This window comes from Corapipo altera, unplaced genomic scaffold (genome assembly GCF_003945725.1).
Source record: "Corapipo altera isolate COAL_440 unplaced genomic scaffold, ASM394572v1 1, whole genome shotgun sequence".
In the NCBI taxonomy this organism is placed as follows: domain Eukaryota; kingdom Metazoa; phylum Chordata; class Aves; order Passeriformes; family Pipridae; genus Corapipo; species Corapipo altera.
Window position 1 is genome coordinate 5,898,251 of NW_020884873.1, and position 23,476 is coordinate 5,921,726.

At 49.1% G+C, this 23,476-nt stretch overlaps 2 protein-coding genes across 3 annotated transcripts in view; one reads left to right on the forward strand and one right to left on the reverse strand.

Moving 5' to 3' along the window:
* CACNA2D4 (calcium voltage-gated channel auxiliary subunit alpha2delta 4) overlaps positions 1–23,476 on the forward strand; it is a 128,929-nt gene that overhangs the window by 74,849 nt on the left and 30,604 nt on the right. The window lies entirely within an intron of this gene.
* On the reverse strand, positions 133–23,162 carry LRTM2 (leucine rich repeats and transmembrane domains 2). 2 transcript variants are annotated; one of them, XM_027668918.1, is made up of 5 exons: positions 22,590–23,162; positions 11,905–12,044; positions 10,265–10,426; positions 5,933–6,523; positions 133–4,412 (listed from the first exon to the last, which is right to left on the reverse strand). In XM_027668918.1, the coding sequence occupies exons 3-5, from the start codon at positions 10,329–10,331 to the stop codon at positions 3,958–3,960; spliced, it is 1,113 nt and encodes a 370-aa protein (XP_027524719.1). In that variant the 5' UTR covers positions 10,332–10,426; positions 11,905–12,044; positions 22,590–23,162; the 3' UTR covers positions 133–3,957. The 2 variants fall into 2 exon arrangements, with proteins under 2 accessions (XP_027524719.1, XP_027524710.1); XM_027668909.1 differs by lacking the exon at positions 11,905–12,044.

Genomic DNA, 23,476 nt, shown 5'->3' on the forward strand with positions numbered 1-23,476 from the left:
ACAAACCAGCATACATATATGGGAATTGAGGGGCTTTCTCATTTGGCTGGCTGTATCCCTGTGGTGTTTGCTTTTGCAGGGGGCAAGAAGAGAGGGAATTTTATTATCAGAGATCTCATTTAAACAAGAAGGAGCATAGGAAAATACATTCTTTATTATTATTCTGTAACAACAAGCCAGAAATATAATATACCTTTAAAAATTTTCTGTCTCATGCCAAAGAAACCTCCATTCAATCATTTTAGAAAATCTTGTCGCTCTCCCTCAAACGGTAACAAAAAAGAAAAAGGAATTACAAGTGCCATCTGTTCCCTGCAAGAAATGTGCCTGTGCCACAGGTGGGTGTGTGGGGAAGGGGAGTGGGGGGTAGTAGAAGGGGTGTTTCTGGTGACCCTGCCAGCCCCTAGATCACCCTGGCATGTGTCGGACCTGCCTGCCCCAGAATACCATTTCCTGAGTGCAGGCGCCTGCGTGGAGCGTTGGTGCTCCTGCCTGCACCAAAGGGTACGTTCAGGGGGGTTCTCCCCATGTCTAGCCATGCCTGCAGGGATAACAGGAGCCCCTGTCTCCACACACCAAAGGAACCCATTGGCTGAGCACGCAAGGAGCACTGGGTGTCATTCTGTATCCAGCATCCCACAGGAGAGCTTTGTTTTGGACCATGCTAGGTACCATGTTCCCTGGTGTGCCTGTGGACAGTGCAGCAGCTCAGTCACACCAGGGCAGCCTGTTTTCCAGGTGTGCTAGGGAAGGGAGGAAGAGCCTGTTTGCAAACAGTGGCATGAAGAGGGTATTTCCCAGTGAACCCAGTTACTCAGCTCTGTGTGTGAGAGGTCCTCATGCTTCCCAGCACAGTATTTGCTTTCCAGTGGGACTCCCCATAGCAGCCAGCCTTCATATTTCTCAGCAGCACTCAGTTCTCTCCTTTCCTGGGTGGGTTTCTAAACATAGCAGTCCCTTGTCTAGGGTTGAGATAAATCCAGACTTTCTGCTGTATAAATTAAAACAAAAAAAGAAAGGATGGGCAAGGTCATCATCAGCCCCACAACACAAGATATAGAAAATATTATTAGCAACAAAGAAAAATTGGTCAGGGCTGGAGGAAGTCACAGGGAAGGTGCAGGGAAAGGAGGATTTCATCCCCTCAGCCCCTGCAGTGTGCCCTGCCTTTCTCCCATTCATTTTACCTCTGGTCTATTCCCTTTAAAACAGTCTCTCACTCTCTTGCTCACTCACACACATACATACACACACACACATATATAGATCCCATTTGTTTTGTGCAATATTTCACCATTATTTGATGCAAGTAAAATATAGATCTATAAATATACCACTCTGACTCAAGTCCCATTTCAAGTATGATTGTGGAGTCCAGTATGGTAAAGGGAGAAGTTCCCCTGAGAGGGAGGTTGGGGAGAGGTTTGGATCCAGCAGGCAGAGTCTAGTCCTGGCTTGCTGGGAATGTGGAGCAGCAGTGACACGCATATGGAGTCTGCAGTGCACCAGTTCTGCCCTTCAGAACGGGCTACACTTGGAGCAGATGGGATGGTTGTAGTGACTATACAGTGTATGGGGTGAGAGTCCTTCCTCCTCACATCTTGCCAGCCCCCCTCCTCCTCTTCCAGTTCCTCACAAGAAGTGTGCTGGGAGCAGGGGTAGAATGTGTGTGCACACTTGTGGGTGGACTGCTTCTCCCAATTGTTCCTCCATGGCAGCCTTGTCTTCTGCTTCCTGAAGAACATCCTCCCCCGTCCCATGCGTCCCTGTGTCGAAGGAAAGTCATGCTTAAACAGCTCAGAGTATCCTGTCTCCTTGCCTCTGGTGACCCTGGGTAGACCAGGAGGGATTTTGCCACTCCAGGCTTTGATTAAAGATGTTGTGTGCCCGTGGGTCAGTACAACCACCTGTCTGGGGCCAGAAGGAGGTGAGGAGCCAGCGTGCATTGATTCCACAGGGATCCGGTCACAGCGAGCGGGAGGGCTGCGAGATGTCCGAAGGCATCGGGATTCAGATGGAGCAGGTGGAAGAGGTGATGTGCCCTGGCAGGGTCCACCTGCAGTGCATGCTGGGCTCTGAACACAGGTTGCCAGCGAAACACCCTGCAAAGCTGGGCTGGCTGCCAGCTTGTTTCCTCATGGCAGGGATCACACCATCCACAGGCACTGTGGATGCATGACCTCCGGTGTCATCTTCCTCGCCCAGGAATACCCACTGTGACGGGTTAGAGCAGGTTACCATGGCAATGTGCGCTCTCCCCTGGAGACAGCATTTTATCCCACTTCCAGTGATACAAAATGAGTCCTTATGTCGAGTTCCTTTCATTTTTTTTTTTCCCCTCTCACTTTTTTTTTGTTTTTTCCCCTGTCAGGTCAGAATGAGCAAAAACTAATAGGAGGCACTGCAGTCTGAGGGCTTTAAAGTCTGACTGGGGGAAGTCACCCTGCGTGACAGTGGCAGTGTGCGCAGTTGCGTGTGTGGGCACGCTCGTGTGCAGCTGTGGATGGCGTCAAACACACCAGTGATGGTGAGGGGAGCGTATGTGGGCTGTGCTGCCTTCCATGCCGGACCCTTCCTGGGCTCTCCCACACCTGCCACGCTGTGATCCAGGTCTCAGCCTTCAGCTCAAGACCCCTCAGAAATGCGCCCACCCTTTTCAGTCACCTCAGCTGCGTCACCCTGCTCCACACGCCATGCAGACCCCTCTGCCAGCCATGCCAGTTGTGTGACTTCTTCCCCTGGCACCTTTCCCCAGGCTCACACTACTCAGCGTGGCTTATGCTACTGAGGCCGGTAAGCCACCTCCTCCTCTAGTCTTTCCTGATGACCCAGTTCTACTCTGCCAGCCAAACATTTCTAAATGGAGGCTTCATATCCTTACCCTCTCCATTTATCAGAGAAAACATAAAACAGATAAGAAGAATACACCTTATTTTTTTCACAGACTCATGCTGTAATCTCAATAATTTTGCCTCTCTCTGCTGTCTCCTGCCAGTTTCCACTGGCTCTGCACTAGGGCTGAGATGTCTCTGTTAGCTCCTCAGTGGCAGAGTGTGCATGTATTTTGTCTGAAGCAGAAGGTGATATGCAGTGCTGTGATCAGGGTAAGGTAAAGTGGCTGAATGTATTCAACACACAGAGGGCAGATCAGCATGGGCATGTGTGACTCTGCACGTGCAGGTGGGGTGCCTGGATATCTGGAACTGTGGCTGGCTGTGTGTGCGTGTTGGGATCAGAATGAGTCAGTGTGTCTGTGTACAGGAGGGTGACTCCATGTCTGTGCACCCGTAGGAGATGACGTGTGTGTCAGCTCACAGATTTGGACTTGGCCAGGAGCAAAAAGAAGGACACTGCGCTCCTGGCAGTGTGTTAAAGTGACACAGGTTATCTTTCCACCTTTAAAAATGAGAAGGGAGCTCTCCCACTGACTGTTGTCCTACCCTGGGGACCTTCCCTCCCTTCTGATGTAAGGAGCACTGACTTACAGGTAATGACCCTAACAGTGAGGCATGGACACTTCTGGTGTCCTGCTTCCCACACAAGCTTTCACAGAGCTGCTCTCAGTTTGCAGAGAACTCTTGACAGGATACAGGATGACTCAGGACCAAAGCTGAGAGAACAACACAGGTTCCCAGAATGTGCCAACTGCCTTTGCAGGAGGCATGTGAGGGAAGCTCTGTGCAAGGGCATGAGGCACAGCAAGCACTCGAGGTCTGACTCTACTTTATTTTGTCTGGGAGGCCCCAAGGGTGAAAGGGCACAAAATGGGCCTGGGGCAGAGGAAAAGAAATTGAGCCAGGTGCCCTGACCCCCCAGAAGCATGTTGCACTACTTGGGTGAGTGGAGCAATAGCACAGTCTGTCTCTCTGTCTGGGAAGATGTATTTTGGGAGGACCCCATGCTTGACTGCTCTCAGGTACCTTTTTTCATCGCTGTCCCTTCCTTCCTAGAAGAGTTTCACGCCACAGAGGAGATTTGTTTTTGTTCTTCATGTTCACCTTCTGTGTCACCCATGAGCGGCTGCCTCTTCTTCAGCTCCCGGTGGTACTTGGCCATGAGGGAGGCGTAGATGCAGCCGTAAGCAGCTGCCACCACCATCATGATGCAAACGATGCCGCAAACCACCCCTGCAATGATCACAGTGCCAATGGCCCGGCGCACGCTCACGGGCCTGTATCGCTGTTTCTGAGGGCATCCCACACTGGGCTCCACTTCTGTTTCTGGGCCTGATTTAGATTTGGAAGGAGTTGGGCTGCCTTTAGTGCAGGGTGGGCCAGTATTGTCCAGCACAGTAGAGCTGTTCTCATCATCCAGCTGGGAGCAGTAGTTAAACATCTCCATGGGTACCATTCGCATATCCTTCCCTTTCAGCTCCTTGGGCAGGGTACATGCCAGTTGGTCAATTTTGCCACCTGTTCCAATAGAGACAACAGGAGTGAATCACAGCTTCATCCTGTGACAGTGACAGCAGAGATAGATCCTAAGGTGGGGTGAGTTCATGAGCCCCCATTCACGTCTCTAAGTATTTTCCCTGCAGAAGTTTCAGCCATGTCAGCTGGCTGATATGATTCTGCCTAGGCTGGATTCCACACTAGAGCTCATGGTGCATGATACGTGCACAGACATCTTTCAGGCCAAGACATGAAAGCCCTCTGAAACCATTTATTAAGTCAGCCCCATATTGTTTAGTGAGTTATGTAAGTGTCGGTAGAACCATTTTATAAAAGGAGAAATAAAAGCAAAAAGATAGGACCAGGCTGTGTCTTCTCAAAATAACAACAGATACATGGTCCCATCTTCTAACAACAAATCCGTCTCTGTGAAAATAATGACAGATGATGAAACAAATGCCTGAGCGAGTTTGGGCAATTTCTTTGGAAGGGGACTTAAAAAACAAAGTTACCTCTGTGTGCTTTCCATCAACATATTGTGTGATATGGGAGTCAAGAAAGAAAACAAACCAAAAATGAAAAAAAAAGACATTGGCACTTGTATGCTTTTTTGATTCTGCTCACACAAATGCATATTTCAGACTGCAGTGTAGCCATAGGCAGAGATAATCTTCTTGCAGCATGGCTGTGATCAGCAGGGATGTGACAGCTGACTGTTGCTATCCGCATGATTTGAGACCCTTTCCTACTCGTTGGCTTCAGCAACAGAAGGTCAGGCCTTCAATCGTCATTCCTGTAAAATGTGCCATCTTTCTTTGAGTTGCAGCTCCTAAAAATATGTCATCCCATCAGCATTCCCCATAAGTGATATGTACCTTTCAGCCTTCTATGTTTCAAGGAAAACGTGGAAATACAAACTTGTCAAAAACTGCTTGCTTTAAAATGATCATTTTATAGCCAGTCTGACTTGGGGCCTGGCTTGTAAATTTGAGCTTTCAGTTTAGGTTTACCAATATTAGTTGGAGTGTTTTTCCTCAGTGGCACCTTTGCCTTGGTTCTTTTGTTGGCAGAAAACCTGATGCTTTATAGCCAAATCTGACTTTTAGTTCTCTTGGCTTAAGAAAGAGAATGGGATGGCTATTTTCAAGTGTGAAAAGGATTTCTTCTCTTTAGGCAGAAAGGGTGAGGTGAACTCATAATCCTAAAATTTTGATGTTACTTGGGGAAAGTTCTTTCTTCTCCCAAGGTTAAAAAAAAAAAAAAAAAAAAAAAAGAGGGGATAATTGTTCAGATTAGAAACAAAACAAGGGAATAGGAGATCTGGGGCTGCAGAGGACTCCCCAGCCTGGCAGTGTTGTTATACAAATGTGCAGTGGCACTAAACTGTGGTATGGTCCTCATACTCTTTTGGCTAAGACCTGTCATTCAGGTCAGCCTGTTCTGACAGATGTATCTGCTCGTGTTTCTCCCCTGCCTTTTGTTTGCCCGTCGGTGGAAGACCAGCACTTCTGCGCTTTCACTCCCGCAGCACGAGCACCTACCTCGGTAGGAGAACCACTCCATCCAATGTTTGAAGTCTCGGAGGTTGCAGTCACATTCCCAGGGGTTATCCCCAACCTGGAGTAGCTGCAGGCTGGTTAGCGGTTCGAAGGTCACCCTGTCCAGGCTCTGCAGGCGGTTGGACCTGAGAGAGAGGGAGCGGAGAGCAGGCAGGTCGTCAAAGATTCCCGAGGGGATCTGGGCCAGGCCGTTGATGGAGAGGTCCAGCTGACGCAGCAGGGCCGTGTGTTGTAATAGGTCCTTGTCCAAGGCCCTAATGCTGTTGTTCCTCAGCTGGAGCTCTGTGAGGTTCCCCAGGTCACTGAAGATGTTCTGAGGGAGCTGGTCCAAGAAGTTGTTGGATAGATCCAGCCTCTGTAGAGCGGAGAGGTTGGAAAACACTGCTCCTGGCAGGATGCTGAGTTTGTTGTTGAGAAAGAGGAAGGTCCTGGTGTTTGTGGGGATGTCTGAGGGAATGGAAGAGAGGCCCAAACCACTACAGTCCACTTCCAGGTTGCCACTGTTACACTTGCAGGAGGAAGGACAAGCAAAGAAGGACTCAGCAGCACATAGCGACAGCCAACAGCCAAGCACTGGTGGGTGAAAAGCAGGGAAGAAAGAGTGCATGTATTAGAACAGTGCTTTCCCACCCTCACCCATTGCCACCTTGAGCACAGCTACAACCACAGTCCAACCCTCACAGCAGGACCCTTCCCTGCAATGCCCTGCAGTGTAATGAGTTTCCTCACAGCTACATCCCTTTGCTGGCCTGCACCCTCACACCGTGACTTTCCTCTTAGCCTTTCTTTCTTATGAGCAAGTAAATATCCTTCCAGTTTCACAAAGAAGTTAGAACAGTGCATCCCAGAGGACTTTGCTGACAGATACTGGAGCACTGGTACCTGTCAGAGGAGAATGGAGCAGAGAGCAGTGGGAGGTGTCACCTCTGATAAAGGACAACTCTTTCTAAACAGTCGGGGTAGAGGGAGGAGGGACCAGTTTGTATTTAAGAAGCTCTATTTTCTTCAGGAATAGACATGTTAGTGAAGAGTTATTAAGAAAAAGGAAAACAAAACAGCCTACATCTCATTTGCACTCCTGCAGTTTGAAATTCTAAGATTTGTGATAGATCAGACTCAGCTTCTAAGTTAGCCTCTACATCAGGGTATTGTTTGCTTTACCATATTCATAGTGTGTCGCGTGGGCCTTGTGTCCACTTCTAGTGAATTAGATTACATTACAAGGGGATGACCAAGAAAGCTGGTAAAAAGTAAGAAGAAGTCCCTGGACTGGACACATGGAACTTGCCACTTCTCTCAAAACAGTTTCGTGATCCTATAGCAATAGCCCCGGAAGTACCTCCTCTGACTAAAATTGCCCACAGCAATGGAATGAGGAAAAAAATTGCAGGTTGGTAACTGAAGAAAGGGGTGTTACGAAAAGGGTTACCATGTGCACCCTTTCTCCTTCAGTATCTCAAAGTTAAGGTCAGACAGTCCACAAATCTGCATTTTTTTAGAGACTGCTCTGGATCACCATTCCAGACATGGGTCCAGGTTCTCTTAGTGGAATCAGGACACTTGTTACCAACCCTCCCTGGGTGCCAGTGGCTTCTAAAACTCCCATTTCTGTACCAAAGAAGCAATAGCAACAGGAAAGCGAGCTTTGTGCCTCCTGTCATTAGAGGAGTGGGAGTTATGTTTTAGCAGACTATGTAAAACATTTGCATCCTTCATCTTAATTCCTTTCATGGAGTTGAGCTCGCACAATGAATTCCACAATTTTTCAATGTGGGAAGCAAATTCAGCTCCCTCACAGTTTTTAAGGTGACAAGTTTAAGCATTTAACTAAAACTGAAGCAGGTTTGTCTGTATGTCGTGCCCTGTCCTCTCTGTTTCTCACTTTTCTGCAGAGAAGGCAGTCACTTAAGGGTCAGTTTTAGGGGTCTTTTTAGGGGTGAATGGTGGCTAAGGTGGATGCATTTTTTGTCTAACCATTCTTTCCTAAACTGAAAATCAGTTTCTTTTGTCCTGCTTTTTTTCAAAGAACCAACACACAGGTATTTTGCTTCTTAACCCTAAAGGAATTGTGAAAGGACTGACACAGAGGGAACCAATGGAGACACAAGCTCTGGAGTAGCTCTTCCTGGAGCAGTTCTGAAGTCAACCATGCTCTTCCTCTCTTCCCCTGTGCCACTCTTTAGAGCTCAGTCTGACCCATAGGCCATTTTTTATATTGACTTGGCTTCTGTCAGCAAGGTGCCTTCATACCCTGTCATCCTGCATAGGGTGTTTTTTCTGTTCCCAGAGATCCTTGTGAGAACTGGCAGATTTGTGGACTGGTAGCCTAAGGAGAAGTACCCATTTTGCATCCTAAGCTATATAACTTTATCAAGGACCAAGGGATAAGCATTCAGAGACAGTGACCCAGCTCTCTCTTATTTTATCCATCTTTCTCAACCCTTCAAGAATTTTTTACTGTCCTACAGTTGAGATCTCAGGTGTACGTCAGCCCAGGCCATGCCAATATGTGTGACCTTTTAACAATAGTTATGGATCCTTATGGTGAAATACAAGACAGATCTTTATCCTGAGCACCTCTGTGCTTTCTTGGCATGCAAGTGTTGGGGTCCACAGCAGAGATTGCCATGAAAGCAGATTGTACCCTCTGGACTTGCAGTACAGGTACTGTCTGGCTGACTGATATTTAATTCTGTTCAGAATACGTCACAGCCTTGTTGTAGGAAGAGAATTAAAAGAATGGGAGCTAGAATGGGGAAGGGAGAGAGCCATGAGTCACTCAAGTGACCCCATCTTTTTCCTAGATGCTTAACAAAAGCACAGTATTAATAATAGATTGACAGCTGCGATGATGAGATAACACTTAGCTGCTTTGTACACCAAGAAAGGCAAGAGCAGACCGTGTGTAATGCTATACAGGTGGCATTCTGCTCACAGGGCTTATCTCTCAAAATGCCTGCCCGCCTCCGGCGCCGACTGGGTGGCTGTGGGGTTCCACCAGTATGTGTGCTGGCAGCGGCTGGTAGGAACAAAGTCTCAGGCAGCTGGCTGTGGTTATGTTCAGGAAATGGATTTATGCCAAGTTTCTGCAGCCATGTATAGGATATGCCAAAAATGTCTTGTTGTTACCCATACATTACTGTATGCTTTTGGAAATATTTTGCTAAGATCACAGAGAGAAAAGAAAGCCTGATTTCGTTTTCGTCTCCTTGCAAGAAGTGCATCACACTGGGATGTGAGCTGAGACCAGGGAATTCGTCACACTGGTTAGGATGCAGCTCCATGGGAAAGAGAGGCAGGGAAGCCATAGACAGAACTTGGAGATGTCTTCCAGCCCTACGGAAGGATGAGTACTATGTGTTTTCATGTTAGGGACATATGAAGTTACTTTGTGAGGTGTTTGGTGACTCTAGTAGGTGGCAGAAAGCTGATCAGGTATATCAGATTAAGTCAAGACTCAATAGCATTCATTATAAATAATTTATAAAGCAGTCTGGTCTGTGAGGATGGATTACAAAGATGCCTGTTTTCTGGAGAAGGAAATAATTCCTCCAGCTTCTTACAGCCCCAGATTTGATCAGGAGGACTGGAACAAGGGAAACCACAGACCTACTTGTTGCCTGGGCATGCAGTAGTGATGGACACACTCCAAGTGTTCCCTTTCCTTTGCTGTGGTCCCCAGGTGCTGCTCTGAGATCCAGGTACATTCCCAGAGGGCCACATCACCCTAGCTGTCTCTGCCCTGCACTCAGAGGTACTGTAGCAGTCCCAGTCCACTGGGAATATGCACAGGCTGAATGCTTACAATTTAATTTGAAAGAGATCTTCTTTATTTACTCCTTGATTTTTACTACATGTGGCAGTGCCCAGTAGGAGAATTCCACCTTCACGTCCTGCATTCCCTTCTAAAATCTGGTTTGAGTTCTGCTGTGAAGAGCTGGCAGCCTTGTTCAGCAGCCTATGTATAAACCCCTACCATAGAGAGGAGTCTGCAGCTTATAGGGTACTGATTTGAGAAATGCTCAGGGTGGATCTTTGTGTGATGGTATCTGTCATGCTGTTTCTCACCTGCCAGGCCCACTGGAATTCAGAAGCAATCATCACTCACTGTCCCACTTTAAGCCCATATTCAGCTTTAGAATCTCACTCTCCCTCCCAGCTAGCCTGGCCTCTAAAGGAATCAGGAATTAGTTCAAACATCTCCATTCTTAGCTGTCCCTCTCCCCTATTCTTAACCCTGATGTGACCTATTTTCTTTCCACTCCCTTGACAAACAGGAATATCATACTGAGTACCTGAGTAGGCATTACTTACGACAAGCCTCTTGCCACCTCATGAGGAACCTGCTCCTCCACCGGTGGCCAGCACTTATAGGCAGCATCCTTGTCTTCTCCAGCGTGTCTTCACATCCAACAGCCAGCCTGGCACACAGCCCCAAAAGGAGAAGGAATGACCTTGTAGCCTGCCTGCCAGGTCCTGGAGTGAGAAAGCAGAGCAGAGCGGATGAGATTCAGTTCCCTGGGTGCAGAGCGTGGGGCTGGGCTCAGTGTTGTCCTTTCCCCCCCCCAGCTAGTGTGTTGCCTTTGAGGCATCATCTCTGTTTTGGAGGAGAAATGGAGGATGTTTCAGAAGGCACAGCATGTTGAAGGCTCAATGTTAATTCATTTTGAACCTCACAGTGCAGAACTAAGGCCTGATTCACCCAAGCGCCAGAGAGAGAAGTTTGTGCTTGAATAGCCTGCCATGGTGGCTACATTAGCCTCATGCTCAAGGTTAGCCTGATGAATTGCTAAGGTGACCCTGCCAGGGCAGCAGACTCCAGCTCATTCCTGTCGCCTCCACGCTGGCTGGTACCACCTGTGCATCCTCTCCCTGACGCACGGCTCAGGCTCACAGAGATCTGGGCACCAGCGGCTGCCAAGCTGCTTTTCTCCCTCCCACCTCCCCCCCCACCCCACCCCCTCCCCGTATTCCCTACCAGCACTTCCTGTCTGTTTTAAGGTAAAATGGATGTGGTGGCTAGAACAGCACAGTTTCAGCTTGGGGATTTCCCACTGCAGCAACTGCAGGAGCTGAAGAGCAAGCGAGCCTCGGAGGAGAAGGAGAAGGAAGGACCTGGGGCGGGGGAGACGGAGTGGGAGTGTTGAAAAGAGGGGAATTGCATCTTAATTAGAAGAAGGAAAAATCCTCAGTCTAATTAGAAACCCAAAGACCATAAACTATCCCCTGACAATAAGTGACTGACAACAGGTTTCAACTTCCCTCCTGCTTCCCTTTTGGATGCAAGGAGGCAGGAAAAAGGAATACACCACGAACCCTTCTGTCCCCCTGCGTACTCTCTGACGTGCCATCCACAGTCGCAGCAGCAGTAGATGGACGCATTTCAACCAGAGTACAGACATAAATCCTGCTCCATCCCCTCTGAGGGGCTCTGACAACATCCACAGCTGTTATTTTAGCTGGGCAATGCGCTCCCACCAGGACGCTCTCCCCACACAAGTGCCAGGGTCCCCTACCCTCCCCCAGGCTCCCATGACTGATTTATTTTATATGGGAATGTAAACCACCAGAAAAAAATATTTAAATTAGCATCTTGATGAGAATGATGAGCAGGTTCAGTGCCTGGACTAGTACATTTGCAAGGCTATTTAGATCACTTACCTACATGTCAATGCACCAAATAGATTAATACCTCTTACGGTACCGAAACTGGTTCGACCTTCACCCGCTGCAACCCCCCACTCCCCAAACTGAGCTGGAACCCTTTCCCTGCAGCCCCCACTGAAGGAGAAGCCGCAACAAATAGCTGTCCCCATTTGGTGCTTGCACTCGACCTGACTGAGGAGACTTTCAGCTTCCCCTATATAAATGTCTCCATCCTAAATGCCACCCTGAAGTCTCCTTTCCTCGCCTGTCCATATTGAAAAGGAGGATGAAAAGCCACAAGCACTTACCTGGAGAGGTTCTGCCTGCAGCCACTTCCACCTGATTCCCCGGACACTGCCCAATTACAGCCTCTTCCTTCCCTTTCCCTCCTTGACTTTCATTCCCCAGCAGCAGGCTTTCTGTGTGCTCTATTTAACTCCCTATAGCACTGGAATAAACGGCAGAGTTAAGCTGACAGCCACAGAGCCTTATCTGCCTGCTGGATAGCGCGAGTCGATCAGCTCCAAATCCTGTTGCCAAATGATCACGTCCTTGCTCTCAGCATCAGGGGCAGCCGCCTGCCACGCTCTGTCTTTCCCTCTTCCCCACCTTCACTCCATCTAACTTTTGTCAGGGTTATAGATAGCCCTGTTCCTTGTGCTCTTGCTTTTTGGCTCTGTTTTGTAACACCCAGTCTGTATCAGCTGGCTCAGTTCCAATTGGGGGGGCTAAGATTTTTTGAAAAAAACAAAACAAAACAAAAAAGCCCAAAATCAGCTTCCTTGGGTGCTTTGTGACTCAGTTTACCCCTGTGATCTCCCCTCAGCCCAGGTCCCCTCTCAGACCATGGGCTGGTGTCTCTCCTGCCCCGCTCTCTGCTCTGTGCAGTTCGCCCGCACCATCCCCAGGTGACAGTGGGGGGCTGAGGGCAGGACTGGCACACCCAGGCATGGGGATGGTGGCAGGGTCAAGATTTCTACCCCTAGATCCTTCTACTCTGGCAGGGCAAGTCCAGCTCTTGCACTGGTTTCTGGTACCTCACGGGCGCCTCTTTCTCCCAGGCAGCACCAAGGCTCGAGCAGAGAGTGCAGGGTGGGAGGAGCAGCCGTGTATAAATAAGCCCTTTCCCTATGTTTAGAATTTATTACAGTGCATAGTGATTAACACCTGTTCAGGCTTTAATGCTGTCTCCTGCACTGCAACATGCACAAAGATGGAGGGGCCTTGATAAACCCAAGATTATTTTAAAAGCATGTCACATACACGCAACACTCCCACCCCATAGATAGCAGCCACCCTGTGTGCACTCATACACGTGTTTCCAAGACTTCAAAGTGACTGCCTTCATGTACAAATGCACATATTCTAGTCACCAATCTAGCTTACAGTTACAAATATGTGCACAGACTTAGGCTTGCACATGTGCTGGGGACTCTTCTGTAACCCATATTTATCAACCTCCATGTCTTCCACATAACTGCCTGCTTCTCCAAGCATACCATATGCTCAGGTGGCAGAACAGTAGATTTGGAATAGGTAGAGGTTCTTGGCTGCTGAAGGGCAAAGCACAGTGAGCTTCTGCACTTGTACCTTGAAGTAGAAGGTTTATGGAGAAATTTTAATTCCAAGGATCCGGAAGAAAACAGTTTCTCCCACGCATTGACTGCCCATAAGCACATTATACCCTTAGTGATTAATATTCCACAGTCAGGAGAGAGCAAGGAAGCAGAGAGGATTTTTGAGGGTTTCTTTTTTAAATGCTTTCTCTGACTTATCTTGAGTTCTGACTTTATTAGCTGTTTTATTGTGGCCCAAGAGATACCTTCTGCTCTGCAGAGCACCAGGCCAACTGCACTCACTGCCAGTGCAGCACTGGGAACACCCAGTCCTGGGACAGCTAGCACTTGCCCACACCTCAAGCCTCTCCATGGCAGCACCAGATCTGTCTGGCTGCTTTCAGCCTGAGAGCCAGGGTTTTTTTCCAGCAGTGAACACTCTGCCAGACCTAGGAGTGCCCCCTGTGTGCCCCCAACTCAAGACAAGAGGCACCGTGCCATTCCGAACCCGCCTGGCATTGCTTGGGTTTGGGGGCTCAAGGCTGATTAGCACTGCTGGAGCTCTGAATGCTCTGAAGTCATCCAAGTCACCCAAGGGCTCCACAAACCAGGCATTAGTCTTTCTCCTGGGCTTACTAAATGGTTCCTTCTCCCTAGAGCAACGTGTCAGCTGAATGCCCTGTGATCCATGGGACACAGTGTCCAGAGCTTTCTTCCATGTACTTGGAGTTGCATGTCTTTTCCAGACTCTGGAGAAATTAACAGGGTAGCCTGTGGCACTGGTGATGCCCTTTTCTTCTTACTTGTTCATATAGGACAGTAAAAGACAACTTTTTTAGTTTCAGCTCAAAGCAACAAAATGAAATCATCCATTTCTGGCCCATGGGCTCCAGTGGCCAAAAATACTCTGAGTTGAAGTGCCACTTGGACATTTGGCCTGCTGTCAGACTCTAGAGGACTCTCTAATGAGGATTCCCCTAATTAGATTGAACAGGGAACTTTACTGCTGAGGCCATGGAGTGGGGGGGGAAGGGGGGGTGTTGCAGAGGAGATTGCAATGATTTTGCAGCACTTGCCAGGGCATAAAAGCTACAGCAGACACTACCCCTGTCTTGTGCTTTGCTTCTCTCTACCCAGACACCAGTAATGTTTGCAGTATCATTCCAAAGCCTTAGCTTTTGTGGGTAGGGTCCCAAGGATCGTGCTATGGGAGTGGGGAGGGTTTCAGTTAACTGCATCCACATACTGTTTTAGTAACGTTTCCCAATTCTGTGGCACTTTCTATCCGAAGCTTTCCATTCGCTCTATGAATGGCTCTTACCATAGTTGTAGGTGGTGTTACTTTGTATTTAATGACCCTCAGAAGAAAGGCTGAGATAATAGCCAGTAGTGCCTCTGCTCTTGGCAGGTGGATAAAGGTATTCCGTTTCCAGACAGCAACACTGAGGCTAGAGAGACAGGTGACTGTGTCACTAGGATGAGACACTGGGAGAAACAGAGCCCAGCAACTTCTCTCTCTGATTGTCTCTCCTAGTCCTTTGCACTAACCCTTGGATCACGGCTCAGGGATCAGACTCCGTTAACAGCCTGGCTTATGAGCATTGGCAGGGCATGTGGGTGACCTACATTTCAGAAGGGTAGGTAGCAGAGGCTGCAACAGATGCCAGCAATAAATTATCAGAAAGTGTACACAGACGTTCATCCCTCCCCCACACTCTCCTTGATAGCAAAGTCCCTTTCCCCTTTCTGATGCTGAATTGCTTTAGCCTTTATCAGAAAAACAGCAGGGTAAGGGAGGGCTTGGAGGATGCTTTAAGGAGATTATCTTCTTCCCTTCCCCTTTCCTTATTGCTTTTAGGATTCATGTTTTATTAGTATCACCCCATAATGGAGGGGGACAGTGGTACCCCAGCACCCAGTGACCAAAGCATGTTATTCTATGCCTGTTCCTTTATCAGCCCTTGGGGGGCAAGAGTCACAGGCAGCAGGAAGAGATGTCAGCTGATTAATACACCCCAAGTGGGTTCAGATGGCATGGAGATGATGCCCATTCTTGGTCCTCCAAGAGACCTAAGTTAGTCATGCAAATTATCAATCACGAGAGGTCACATTGTCGCAGTGGCAGCTCTTCATCTGTCATCTATTTGGACTGCAAAAGCACACAGAGGTGGTAGCAAAGCTCAGCAGCACTGTAGAAACACACAGTGTGTGTCACTGGCCCAGTGAGCTTCTAAGCTAAATAGCTGAGGGCTTCATTTGCAGCACTTGCTGATTTATTAACACATGTGTTCAGGATTCATTAGTGTTGTGCTGTCACAATCAATGGAAAGCACATTTTAAATTCATATGAAAAACCCAGCTGCAGAAGAAATGGTGCCCTCTGACTTGCAGTGATCAATCACAGCTAAGCAAAGCACCTCATACAGAAAGCTGTAAAGGAAGTAGAAAGCATCCAAAAACCACTTGGTATTGTAAGGGACTCTGCCACGTTCCTGACTTGGTGTGACTAAAAACCACACCCTTTTCTCTGTGATGTGAAGAGGTCAAAAAGCTTCTGATTTTTGGATTGGCAATGTGTAGGCATTTCTGAAATGCGAATGTGTTTATGGTAAAAAATATTTCCTCCCCAAGGCCCTCCAAGAAAGATCAACTTTATCCCCATATTATGGAGGGGCAAACTATGATACATAAAAATGACTGTTGGGTTTGGCTGGGTGAAATTTCAGCTGCCTTGCTTTTGATACTTCACCATGAGCCCACATTAGTTCCCCGCTCAGGATTCTCAAAGCTGTCAAGAGCAGCACTTGCACTTGGGCTTGTAAATACTCTCCTGTCCTGCAAAGAGTACTTGTAGGGCTTACCAAAATTACACAGAATAAAGGAGTTTTGGCCAGATTTTCCCAGAGTTTCCCAACAGGCCTATGGCAAAAGCAGGAGAGAAGCCAGTTTTCTTGATTCCTCATTCTGTACCTCAACCAGTACACATCCATCCAAAACCTCCCTGAACAATGCACAGTAATTAGACTGGGAGATGCTGGAGGGGCTGGAAGTACCAAGGACATAAGGCCTCAGCAAACCCTCTGAGAAAGTACAGAGCATCTGAAGGGGAGCCAGAGAGGGCAGCACTACTGGGAAAGACCCAGATTGCTGTGGAGATGTGGAATTCCTTGGGAAGCTGTGGAAGCAGGTGCGGAGACCAGGATATCCAACACAGGAGTGACAGGAAAGTCCCAGCACAGTGCGAGTGCGGCATATGGAGGAGGCCCAGAGCAGCAGCAGGAGGGGAGCTGAGGGGGCAGTTGACAGGAAGAAATCCAGCCCTGTGTGTGCCAGCATCTTCTCCAAGTATTATTGAACGCGACAGACCACGTGCATGTTTCCTCCCTGCAAAACGGAGGCAGCTGAGGAGGCAAGCAGGTGAGGGAGTGGGAGAGGGGCTCAGAGGAGGGACACGTGAGTTGACTACCCAGTTTCCTCCTCTTTTTCTTTCCACAGAGTGATGTTTTCGCTCTTCTCACACTGTTGGCAAAAACTGGTAACCGAGATGTGGAGGGGGGTTCTACGTGAAGGTTGAGATAACATTTTCTGATCCAGCCGGGAACAGTTGGCTGTGGGTGGTGGCTTGTCACCAGCCCTGCCAGTTCTAATCCAGATCCCAGTTTTTCTCTTTCTCTCAGCTGTGAAGAGCCTTCTCTGCAACTTTAATTTCCTGCAGGGGTTAATCCCATGGACAGTGGTAGCTCAGGCCTTTAATCCTTTCACTCAGTCACTTGGCAGAGGGACTGCAGCTGCTCCTGACTTGGCAGGTCTGAGGGAGGCACCCTTCTGCTCCCAGTTCCTCCTTTACACCCCACAAGCATCCTCCATCTCACTGGCATTTGAAATGCTGCTCCCCCCTTCCTGGCAAGCCTACCCTGGGGGTGTGGGTGGGTGGTACAATCCAGGGAAAGGTTCCAAGCAGAGAAGACAGCTTAATGGGAGAATCCTGGTTCTTTGGTCCTCAATCCCCTTACCACTGCACACACAGGTATTTTCTGCACTTCTTAGTTGAATGGAGCTCTGAATCCCAAAGTATTCTCTTTCTTGTTTGTATTTGGGTGGTGTTCAAGAAGGAAGGTAGGTATAAGCCCACATTTATTAAGGATTCTCTGAGGGCTCGGGACTTTTGACACGACCCAGTACCTTCCCTGGGTCTCTTACTAGAGTCAAAGGATGCAGCAGAACTTCAAGAGGAAAGGTGCCAGTCTGTCTGAGATAAAAGATACGTTTACATGCACAGAGCAGTAGATGAAAGTGCAGCAGTTTAGCAGCAAGATAGGAAAATATAAAGTTTTAATCAATACGGACTCTCAGTTCGCAGTTCTGTCCCTGGAGTGCTAGGCCAGAAGTCTACCCTGAACAATATGACCAGACTGCCAAATCCAGGGGCTTCCAAATCAACACCAAGAAACCCCTGTTATATCTTATGGGGGCCAAGGCACTTTAGCCATGAGCTTTTCTCCTTGTGGCTTCTCATTCCTAAAATGAGGTGAGATTCTGCAAGCCTAGGTGACCTCTTGCACCCAAAACGCCCCACACCTGTGTGTTTGCCATTGTTCATGTCTGCATTAACCCAAAAACTACCTTTGCTGTTTTCTATACCCTGTATTCTGAAATACACCAGAACTTCCAGCTCACTGGCCTTCCTAGTGCTTGACTCTTGTTACTCATCCTTCTTGTGGAGATGCCAGTGTGGTGAACTGCTGCCACCCAGGCTGCTGAGTGAGGGAGTCCCTCCCCCTCTCCATCACTCACCACCTTGGCTGTGCTTCCCCTGCTGCCAGGCTCCCAGAATGAGACCACCAGCTGCAAGGGCAGTGTCTTACCACTCCAGCAGTTGGGGCAGGAAGAGAGAGAGGAGGTAGAAAACACAGTCCACTTCCCCACCGTCTCACAAGCCTGTGCCCTGGGCGTGTTCACAGGGGCAGGGATCATCCATCCATGAGTGCACATTGCTGGGCCAGAGCACAAGATGCCAGCAGTAAAATTCCTCTCAGCTCTTATCAGCGAGGGGATCGGTGACCCAGCACGCACACGGCTCCTGGAAAAGCTGCCCAGGAAAGGCAGATTCCCACTGCTCACACCCAATGTGTTTGTGCTGGACTCTGAAGGAGTCCTCTTTCTACCTTGGTGGGTTGCATAGATCTGTCTCACTTGGTTGCCACTGTGGCATGAGGTTGTTGGTGCTGCCTGTTAGAGCCTGGAGCTCTTCTGCTGCCCCATCACCTTCCCAGAGCACTCAAGAGGGGCAACCCTGCAAAGTCCACACAAACTGTATGGGATCTGAGCTGCTGCCTGCAGCTCCAGGGGTGCCTGTAGATCTCTGGGACACAATTATGCCCTTTACAAGCTGGGAACACTGCCCATAGCTCAACAAGATGTGGTGACAGCTCTTACAATCCAGAGTTCCAGCCAGGATCTTTGGATGCATCTGGGTTAGCACACAGATCAGAGCCTCATGCTTTCAGGGCTTGCTGAATCTGAGGAAGGTCTTCAAATTTGATGTGACTTTAGTTTTCTGGAGGGTTTGCAGCCACAGAAGAGATAGGGTTATGGCAAAGATCACATCCCATCAAAATCACTAGATGCAAGTGGTGTGGAATGAGCAGGGCCTACCTTCAGCCCCTCTACCCCAACACAGGTGCTTCACAGCAAAATCACAGCAGCACTGTGCCTGCTTTGGGCAGCACTGGCAGTAGAGAGCCTCACCAGGAGTGGAAAGAGAGCCCAAGTGATGAGTGCCAAGTCAAGTTGCCTCTAACAGCTCTTCTCCAGACTCAGGATGTGGTCCTACTCTTTTATTCCTTGTGTGAGAGCATGGTTCACAGGGAAGGAGTCTTCCCGGCCTCCTTGAAGTGAGGAGGATCATGGTAGGAGGGCCTGTCTTCAAAGTAACAGCCTTTGCTTGCAGTCAGTCGGGAGGTTCTGGCTTGTATGGCCCTGCTGTAAATTTAAGACTCAGTCCTTCCTGTGATGGATGTGGGCATTGCAGTGCAAAAATAACAGAAAGTCTCTTGTTTTCCCATTCATAAAGAAAAAGAATCAAGAAAGTGACATTTTACTTTAAAAAAAAAAAAAAATTGCCATGTGATCAAATATGCTATTTGGCTTGCAAAGCCAAGCACTTAAATGTGAGATAATACCTGCCCAATCTTCATTCAGCCACTTGCACATCTGCATCACAGCACTGCCTTTGCTTACCCAACCAAGTACTATTTCTTTTCTTTCACAGTACCCCATCCCATACTCAGTGCAAAGGACACATGATACTGAAGCTAACAATAAGGATGCTGTAATAAATAAGGCTATTTTTATGTAGTCGGAATTGAATATTAAACCACAGTTTTGGCAGGAGGCCACAGTCTGTACATTCCTAATTTTGCGGGTGCCCAACACAAGACCCTAGGGGCCATTTTGCAGAACTGCTGAACACTCACAGCTGTTTTTCAATTTGCTGGCATCTTAGCCAGCAAACTGGTCTCAAGGACTTGATGGCACCGAGAGCCAAAAGGCCCTAAGCTCTGGCCCTGCACCTGCTGCTCCTTCCCTGTGTGGCTAAAGCGGACGTCTCTTTTCCCTTCAAAAGCAAGGAAAATAACCACTCTCTCTTGCCTTGTGAGGAGCATAAATTCTCTATCATCAGCTACAAGGCAACTGTAGCAGCTAACATCTTCAGAACACCACAAGACAATGAATAATGATGTATTACCTCCAGGGCTTGGATGGCAGGCAGTAAACAAATAAAACGGGCGCACACTTTGCAGTACCAAAGAAAGTAACAGCCCCCTGCTTCACTCCTTGCACACCATGTAGCCAGTACCCTGAATGATCAGCTCATGAAAATACAGCATGTCATCCTACCAGTCAGGACTGCAACCCAGTGCAGATGGCACGTTGCCCCCAATCCCGACATTTTCCAACTTTCAACTGCTTTTTTTTTTGCAATGCGAGTAATATATTTCACATAATCCCACCCCTCAAAGGCAAAACAAGTTTTCCTTGCATCTCTCAAGTCTGGAATTTAAAAAATCCACATCTTCTCGCTATTTTCATACCCTCAGTCACACAAAGCTTTTTTGTGAGCCAGCATTTTGGTAAAGCCACAGCAGGAATAAGGTGTGTGTTACAAGGTATTTCCGTGTTTCCGCGCTGCAGAAGGAACATCCCAGAACTCCCACTCCAGCTCCTTTTCCAGTGAGAACTGGAGTGTGTGTCGTGGTGTAGCTTGCTGAAACATTCTCCAGCTGGCAGGAGCATCCCAGTATGGCCATTTGATTTATGGCTTGAGCCACCCAGGACTGGGACAGATGTCAAACAGTGTGAGCAGCTGCTTGTAACCAAACATGGCAAGTGCAGGAGACTGCCTGGCCTGTCTTTTGGATCAGCAACAGGCAAGTGCTAAAGAGTCACCAAAGAACTGCCCAGAAATGCCCTTCCACAGGCTTGAGCCTGTCCCCATCCTATTGCAGCCTCTGCTGCTCCTTGAATGCTCCTCAACAGATATCCTCATGGCCCTGTGCTACTGCTGGGCATCCCAGCTCTACTGAGACATAGGTCTGCTTTCATCAGGCTTCTGTGGTGCTGAACAGCCTAGAAAATCCTTTCTACACCAGGCTTAAAAAAAGGCCAGAGGAAGGGCAGGAAACTGGAGTAACTCATGAAGATATCCAAGCTGAGAGTGCACCTTGCTAGCATGTGGCATTCACTTTGCTGGAGGCAAGGGTAAAGCTATGATCTGGTATAAAAATTATATAAGAAGGCTTCTCCCCCTTTCTCTTTGCAAACAGGCCCTTTGCTCAGGATTTACCATAATTCCTCCAAGTGGGCAAGATGCACTAACAGAGGCAGCACTGATGTCTGACAGGGAGACAACTCCCGCAAGCCTTTCGCTCATGTGGAATAATTCCCTTGCAAATGTTGTTTGCCCACAGCAGTTAGAGGAAGATCCACCCCCTCCCACCCCCAAACAGACCTGAGCCACAAAGCTCAGAATAAAAATGATCTGCAATTCTGGAAAGGCTCCCTCACTTCTAGAAATGTCCCCTGCTTTAGGACAAGTGCTTGTGTGCCTTTGAGGGTTCCCCTGTCTTTTAAGGGTTTCCTTCTTTAAACTGTGCAACAGCAGCTGCTCCAATCCTTTCCCAAATGAGATCTTAATTTCTCTCTCCATCCTTGAGTGGCAGGTCAGGCACCAGCAGCAGAGCAGTGCTGTACCCTGCTCGCTGCCATTCCCATCAGGGGTGTGCTGGATGTGGCACATTCAGGCTACCTGACAGTCCACATGGTGGGCCTGGGGCCCAGCTCAGTCATGACCTGGTTGGAGCAACAGCTTAAAAAATCCTCTCTCCCCAAATCTGGAGAGCTGCAGTTCTACATGTCTCTCTTAATTAGCATGAGATGCAGGGACAGCAATAAACTGGTCAGGCAGAGGGAGAAGGAGGGGGCAGAATGCCCTGTGTGGGATGTGTGTGTGTGCACGTGTCTGTGCATGCGTATGTATGCACACACACACCATACACACCCCCTAATGCTTATATATATACCCCTATCTGTAAGGGGCTTCACATCAGCTCATTTGAGACCTCGTTCTTGCCCTCTTCTGCCAGTCAGGGCTGGAAAAGCCTGTGAGGCTTCTCTGTGCTGTGTTTCACCCACCCCACTCAGTGCTGTGCCTTCCGCCCAAAAGTTCAAAAATTGCGGGTTGAGCCTGCAGAGATGCTGAAAGCAACTTGGGACTTATTTTTGGCTCTACTTGTGATTTGGCATCCTTCACTTCATGTCCTGTGGTCATGTCCGTGAGCACACACACCCACACACAGATACATGCACCCTCCCCTCATCCTAAAGCTGTGTACTGAGTGCTGAACCTGTGCAATTTTGGTCCTCACTTCTCCATTTTAGGTTGTTCTTACTTAGACAGCTGAGTCCAAAATGATAGCCAGCAAAGTCATCACGGGCTGGGCAAGTGGCACCTCTCATGCTGACCCCTTTCACAGCCCCGAGGAGGGGACAAAAGCCAGGGCTCCCTGGGAGCTGCACTGGTGACCGCAGCACCAAGCCCTTAAGCCTCAAAACTACACCCGAGCTGCCCGTGGTGCAAGGAAAGGTGCTGGTGTCATTCGCAGCTGGGAGAAGTTGCTCCCAGCTGCCGGCACTGAAACTGGACTGGAACCAGTACCAGGCACCTCTGCAGCAGGTTTGCCGTTCTGCTTTGTCGGGAAGATCGCTGCCCATCAGTCTGGCACAGCCGGGACTTGTGCACTGTGCTGTCTGGCAGACAGTGCTGCCCCTGCTGACACTCTCCTCCCCGGGGAAGCCGGTTCCTGGGGGGCAGCTCCACTGATCTCGCTTAGCTGGGGATGGGGGGAAAAATGCAAAAGAGAGATGTCTTTACTTACCTCTCTCGGGCTGGAATGGACCCTCCTGTGAGAATAGCAGCTCTTCCAGTGAAGCCGGTACAATCCCAAAACAAATCCAGCAGAAAAGTCCCTCTGTTGCCAGCTGGGCTCTCGGTGGCCCCTCGCTGGCAGGAGCCCCCCCTAGCCAGCCGCTCACCCCGCGTGGAGGGCAGAGGAGCCGCACGGCGAGGTGACAGCGTGGGAAAGGGACTGTAATCCTCCGTAAATAATAAATAGGGGGAGAGAGAAAGAGAGAGAGAGAGGCGGGAGAGGGAGAGACTGTGCGCGGTGAAGTGACAGCTGGGGGTACATCTGCGATGGCAGCAGCACACGCACAGGAACGCACACAGACAGTGCAGAGGAGTCACCCCGCCAGGCAGGCAGGATCTGCTCCAAAACACCCAGAGGAAGGAGCTCGGGAGGTTTTCGTTTCTCTCAACCCATCCTGGAGAAAGGGCAGTTGCTGTCAGTCCCTCTCTCCCCCTCCTCCCACCCTTGCTGCCATCCCTCTCCGGGTGCCAGGAGCTAAGGGGCTCGAGGAGGGGTGAGGAGATGCCAGGGCGGGAGGAGCTCCCTACAGCCCCTCGGGAGGCAGATTGGTCAGGCACAGGTTACAAGAGAAGGCACCGAGCTGAATACCTCCCCCTCTCTCTCCACCTCTCCCCCTGCCTGCTGTGTCTGATGACAATAAACCCGGAGAGAAAGGCATGAGGATGAGAAGGGACAAGCCCTGGCTTTTGTACAGGAGTCAGGCGGCAGCGAAGGGGAGACAGCAGGGGAGAAACCAGGGGGCCTGGGAGAAGGGCACCCCCTTTCCACCAGTGCTCCAGAGATGATGGGGGGATGGCAGTGTGTCCAACAGAGAGACTTAACTGAGAGGTGCCCAC

Excerpts from the sequence above, each read along its gene's own strand:
- LRTM2 (XM_027668909.1), bottom strand. The coding sequence starts at position 10,331 with ATGCTGCCTATAAGTGCTGGCCACCGGTGGAGGAGCAGGTTCCTCATG. Across the intron at positions 6,524-10,264 it reads GAGGTGGCAAGAGGCTTGTC|TGCTTGGCTGTTGGCTGTCG; the intron begins GTAAGTAATGCC and ends TTCACCCACCAG. Across the intron at positions 4,413-5,932 it reads GGAGTGGTTCTCCTACCGAG|GTGGCAAAATTGACCAACTG; the intron begins GTAGGTGCTCGT and ends CTATTGGAACAG.